Here is a 6000-nt window from a genome sequence, read left to right as displayed (position 1 = left end):
TTGGACATCTCAGGTGTTGGAGTGAAGCTGCGTTGGGATTGGATATCTCAGGTGTAGTAGTAAAGCTGCGTTGGGACTGGAAATCTCGTGTATTGGAAAGATGCTGTGTTGGGATTGGATATCTCAAGTAAAAGAGTGAAAATGCGTTGGGAGTGGACATCTCAGGTGTTTGAGTGAAGCTGCGTTGGGAATGGACAACTCAGGTGTCGGAGTGAAGCTGAGTTTGGATTGGACATCTCGGGTATTGGAGTAAAGCTGCGTTGGGATTGGAAATCTCGGGTATTGGAGTGAAGCTGCGTTGGGAATGCACATCCCAGGTATTGGAGTGAAGCTGCGTTTGCATTGGACATCTCAGTTATTGAAGTGAAGCTGTGTTGGGGTTAGACATCTCAGGTGTTGGAGTGAAGCTGCGTTGGGATTGGATATCTCAGGTGTTGGAGTAAAGCTGCGTTGGGATTGGAAATCTCGGGTATTGGAAAGATGCTGTGTTGGGATTGGATATCTCAGGTGTTGAAGTGAAACTGAGTTGGGATTGGACAGCATCGAAGATATTGGAGTGAAGCTGCGTTGGGATTAGAAATCTCAGGTAAAAGAGTGAAGCTGCGTTGAGAGTGGACATCTCAGGTGTTGGAGTGAAGCTGCGTTGGGAATGGACATCCAGGGTATTGGAGTGAAGCTGCGTTTGCGTTGGACTTCTCAGTTATTGAAGTGAAGCTGTGTTGGGATTAGACATCCCAGGTGTTGGAGTGAAGCTGCGTTGGGATTGGATCAGGTGTTGGAGTAAAGCTGCATTGGGATTGGAAATCTCGGGTATTGAAAAGATGCTGTGTTGGGATTGGATATCTCAGGTGTTGAAGTGAAACTGAGTTGGGATTGGACAACATCGAAGATATTAGAGTGAAGCTGCGTTGGGATTGGAAATCTCATGTAAAAGAGTGAAGCTGCGTTGGGAGTGGACATCTCAGGTATTGGAGTGAAGCTGCGTTGGGAATAGACATCCCAGGTATTGGAGTGAAGCTGCGTTTGCATTAGACATCTCAGTTATTGAAGTGAAGCTGCGTCGGGTTTGGACAACTCAGGTGTCGGAGTGAAGCTGCTTTAGGATTGGACATATCAGGTATTGGAGTGAAGCTGCGTTGGGATTGGACATCTCAAGTGTTGGAGTAAAGCTGCGCTGGGATTGGACATCTCAGGTATTGGCTTGAAGCTGAGCAGGGATTTGACATCTCAGTTATTGAAGTGAAGCTGTGTTGGGATTGGACATCTCAGGTGTTGGAATGAAGCTGCGTTGGGTTTGGACATCTCAGGTATTGGAGTGAAGCTGCGTCGTGATTGGACATCTCCGGTGTTGGAGTGAAGCTGCGTTGGGAAGGGATTTCTCAGGTATTGGAGTGAAGCTGAGTTGGGATTGGTCATCTCAGGTATTGGAGAGAAGCTGCGTTTGCATTAGACATCTCAGTTATTGAAGTGAAGCTGCGTCGGGTTTGGACAACTCAGGTGTCGGAGTGAAGCTGCTTTAGGATTGGACATATCAGGTATTGGAGTGAAGCTTCGTTGGGATTGGACATCTCAAGTGTTGGAGTAAAGCTGCGCTGGGATTGGACATCTCAGGTATTGGCTTGAAGCTGAGCAGGGATTGGACATCTCAGTTATTGAAGTGAAGCTGTGTTGGGATTGGACATCTCAGGTGTTGGAATGAAGCTGCGTTGGGTTTGGACATCTCAGGTATTGGAGTGAAGCTGCGTCGTGATTGGACATCTCCGGTGTTGGAGTGAAGCTGCGTTGGGAAGGGATTTCTCAGGTATTGGAGTGAAGCTGAGTTGGGATTGGTCATCTCAGGTATTGGAGAGAAGCTGCGTTGGGAATGGACATCCCAGGTATTGGAGTGAAGCTGCGTTTGCATTGGACATCTCACTTATTGAAGTGAAGCTGCGTCGGGATTGGACAACTCAGGTGTCGGAGTGAAGCTGAGTTGGGATTGGACATCTCAGGTATTGGAGTGAAGCTGCGTTGGGATTGAACATCTCAGTTATTGAAGTGAAGCTGCGTCGGGATTGGACAACTCAGGTGACGGAGTGAAGCTGAGTTGGGATTGGACATCTCAGGTATTGGAGTGAAGCTGCGTTTGGAATGGACATCCCAGGTATTGGATTGAAGCTGCGTTTGCATTGGACATCTCAGTTACTGAAGTGAAGCTGCGTCGGGATTGGACAACTCAAGTATTGGAGTAAAGCTGCGTTAGGATTGGACATCTCAGGTATTGAAGTGAAGCTGCGTTGGGATTGGACATCTCAGGTGTTGGAGTAAAGCTGCGTTTGGATTGGAAATCTTGGGTATTGGAAAGATGCTGTGTTGGGAATGGATATCTCAGGTGTTGAAGTGAAACTGAGTTGGGATTGGACAACATCGAAGGTATAGGAGTGAAGCTGCGTTGGGATTGGAAATCTAAGGTAAAAGAGTGAAGCTGCGTTGGGATTGGACATCTTAGGTATTGGAGTGAAGCTGCGTTGGGAATGGACATCCCAGGTATTGGAGTGAATCTGCGTTGGCATTGGACATCGCAGTTATTGAAGTGAAGCTTTGTTGGGATTGGACATCTCAGGTGTTGGAGTGAAGCTGCGTTGGGATTGGATATCTCAGGTGTTGGAGTAAAGCTGCGTTGGGATTGGAAATCTCGGGTATTGGAAAGATGCTGTGTTGGGACTTGATATCTCAGGTGTTGAGGTGAAACTGAGTTGGGATTGGACAACATCGAAGGTATTGGAGTGAAGCTGCGTTGGGATTGGAAATCTCAGGTAAAAAAGTGAAGCTGCGTTGGGAGTGGACATCTCAGGTGTTGGAGTGAAGCTGCGTTGGGAAGGGACATCCAGGGTATTGGAGTGAAGCTGCGTTTGCATTGGACATCTCAGTTATTGAAGTGAAGCTGAGTTGGGATTGGACATCTCAGGTGTTGGAGTGAAGCTGCGTTGGGATTGGATGTCTCAGGTGTTGGAGTAAAGCTGCGTTGGGATTGGAAATCTCGGGTATTCGAAAGATGCTGTGTTGGATATCTCAGGTGTTGAAGTGAAACTGAGTTGGGATTGGACAACATCGAAGATATTGGAGTGAAGCTGCGTTGGGATTGGAAATCTCAGGTAAAAGAGTGAAGCTGCGTTGGGATTGGAAATCTCAGGTAAAAAAGTGAAGCTGCGTTGGGAGTGGACATCTCAGGTGTTGGAGTGAAGCTGCGTTGGGAAGGGACATCCAGGGTATTGGAGTGAAGCTGCGTTTGCATTGGACATCTCAGTTATTGAAGTGAAGCTGAGTTGGGATTGGACATCTCAGGTGTTGGAGTGAAGCTGCGTTGGGATTGGATGTCTCAGGTGTTGGAGTAAAGCTGCGTTGGGATTGGAAATCTCGGGTATTCGAAAGATGCTGTGTTGGATATCTCAGGTGTTGAAGTGAAACTGAGTTGGGATTGGACAACATCGAAGATATTGGAGTGAAGCTGCGTTGGGATTTGAAATCTCAGGTAAAAGAGTGAAGCTGCGTTGGGATTGGACATCTCAGGTGTTGGAGTGAAGCTGCGTTGGGATTGGACATCTCAGGTATTGGAGTGAAGTTGCGTTGGGAATGGGCATCCCAGATATTGGAGTGAAGCTGCGTTTGCATTAGACATCTCAGTTATTGAAGTGAAGCTGCGTCGGGATTGGACAACTCAGGTGTCGGAGTGAAGCTGCGTTAGGATTGGACATATCAGGTATTGGAGTGAAGCTGCGTTGGGATTGGAGATCTCAAGTGTTGGAGTAAAGCTGCGCTGGGATTGGACATCTCAGGTATTGGCTTGAAGCTGCGTAGGGATTGGACATCTCAGTTATCGAAGTGAAGCTGTGTTGGGATTGGACATCTCAGGTGTTGGAGTGAAGCTGCGTTGGGTTTGGACATCTCAGGTATTGGAGTGAAGCTGCGCCGGGATTGGACAACTCAGGTGTCTGAGTGAAGCTGCGTTAGGATTGGACATATCAGGTTTTGGAGTGAAGTTGCGTTGGGATTGGTTATCTCAGGTATTGGAGTGAAGCTGCATTGGGATTGGACATCTCAGGTGTTGGAGTAAAGCTGCGCTGGGATTGGACATCTCAGATATTGGAGTGAAGCTGCGTTGGGATGGGACATCTCAAGTATTGGAGTGAAGCTGCGTTGGGATTGGAAATCTCGCGTATGGGAAAGATGCTGATTCGGATTGGATATCTCAGGTGTTGGAGTGAAACTGAGTCGGGATTGGACATCGAAGGTATTGGAGTGAAGCTGTGTTGGGATTGGAAATCTCTGTTTTAGGAGTGAAGCTGCGTTGGGATCGGAAATCTCGCGTATTGGGAAGATGCTGTGTTGGGATTGGATATCTCAGGTGTTGAAGAGAAGCTGAGATGGGATTGGACAACATCGAAGGTATTGGAGTGAAGCTGCGTTGGGATTGGAAATCTCAGGTAAAAGAATGAAGCTGCGTTGGGAGAGGACATCTCAGCTGTTGGAGTGAAGCTGCGTTCGGATTGGACATCTCAGGTATTGGAGTGAAGCTGCGTTGGGAATGGACATCCCAGGTATTGGAGTGAAGCTGCGTTTGCATTAGACATCTCAGTTATTTAAGTGAAGCAGCGTCGGGATTGGACAACTCAGGTGTCGGAGTGAAGCTGCGTTAGGATTGGACCTATCAGGTTTTGGAGTGAAGCTGTGTTGGGATTGGACATCTCAAGTGTTGGAGTAAAGCTGCGCTGGGATTGGACATCTCAGGTATTGGCTTGAAGCTGCGTAGGGATTGGACATCTCAGTTATCGAAGTGAAGCTGTGTTGGGATTGGACATCTCAGGTGTTGGAGTGAAGCTGCGTTCGGATTGGACATATCAGGTATTGGAGTAAAGTTGCGTTGGGATTGGACATCTCAGGTATTGGAGTGAAGCTGCGTTGGGATTGGACATCTCAGGTGTTGGAGTAAAGCTGCGCTGGGATTGGACATCTCAGGTATTGGCTTGAAGCTGCGTAGGGATTGGACATCTCAGATATTGGAGTGTAGCTGCGTTGGGATTGGACATCTCAGGTATTGGAGTGAAGCTGCGTTGGGATTGGAAATCTCAGTTTTGGGAGTGAAGCTGCGTTGGGATTGGAAATCTCGCGTACTGGGAAGATGCTGTGTTGGGATTGGATATCTCAGGTATTGAAGTGAAACTGAGTTGGGATTGGACAACATCGAAGATATTGGAGTGAAGCCGCATTGGGATTGGAAATCTCAGGTAAAAGAATGCAGCTGCGTTGGGAGTGTACATCTCAGCTGTTGGAGTGAAGCTGCGTTTGCATTAGACATCTCAGTTATTGAAGTGAAGCTGCGTCGGGATTGGACAACTCAGGTGTCGGAGTGAAGCTGCGTTAGGGTTGGACATATCAGGTTTTGGAGTGAAGCTGTGTTGGGATTGGACATCTCAAGTGTTGGAGTAAAGCTGCGCTGGGATTGGACATCTCAGGTATTGGCTTGAAGCTGCGTAGGGATTGGACATCTCAGTTATTGAAATGAAGCTGTGTAGGGATTTGACATCTCAGGTGTTGGAGTGAAGCTGCGTTAGGATTGGACATATCAGGTATTGGAGTGAAGTTGCGTTGGGATTGGACATCTCAGGTATTGGAGTGAAGCTGCGTTGGCATTGGACATCTCAGGTGTTGGAGTAAAGCTGCGCTGGGATTGGACATCTCAGGTATTGGCTTGAAGCTGCGTAGGGATCGGACATCTCAGGTATTGGAGTGAAGCTTCGTTGGGATCGGAAATCTCGCGTATTGGAAAGATGCTGTTTGGGAGTGGATATCTCAGGTGTTGGAGTGAAACTGAGTCGGGATTGGACATCGAGGGTATTGGAGTGAAGCTGTGTTGGGATTGGAAATCTCAGTTTTAGGAGTGAAGCTGCGTTGGGATTGGAAATCTTGCGTATTGGGAAGATGCTGTGTTGGCATTGGATATCTCAGGTGTTGAAGTGAAAC

The 6000-nt window shown here is 47.7% G+C and overlaps 1 protein-coding gene across 1 annotated transcript in view; it reads left to right on the top strand.

The window, feature by feature from the left end:
* The first annotated feature begins 4143 nt into the window (after positions 1 to 4143).
* LOC142341282 (phenylethanolamine N-methyltransferase-like) overlaps positions 4144 to 6000 on the top strand; it is a 46888-nt gene continuing 45031 nt past the window's right edge. The window contains exons 1-2 of the mRNA XM_075392200.1: positions 4144 to 4270; positions 4315 to 4384. Coding sequence (XP_075248315.1) covers positions 4144 to 4270; positions 4315 to 4384 — 197 coding nt within the window. The remainder of the gene's footprint in view (positions 4271 to 4314; positions 4385 to 6000) is intronic.

Source organism: Convolutriloba macropyga, chromosome 6 (assembly GCF_964194025.1).
Source record: "Convolutriloba macropyga chromosome 6, txConMacr16.3, whole genome shotgun sequence".
NCBI classification, from domain to species: Eukaryota; Metazoa; Xenacoelomorpha; order Acoela; family Convolutidae; genus Convolutriloba; species Convolutriloba macropyga.
The sequence above is the reverse complement of the archived record's forward strand: the minus strand, read 5'-3'. Positions and strand labels throughout refer to the sequence as shown.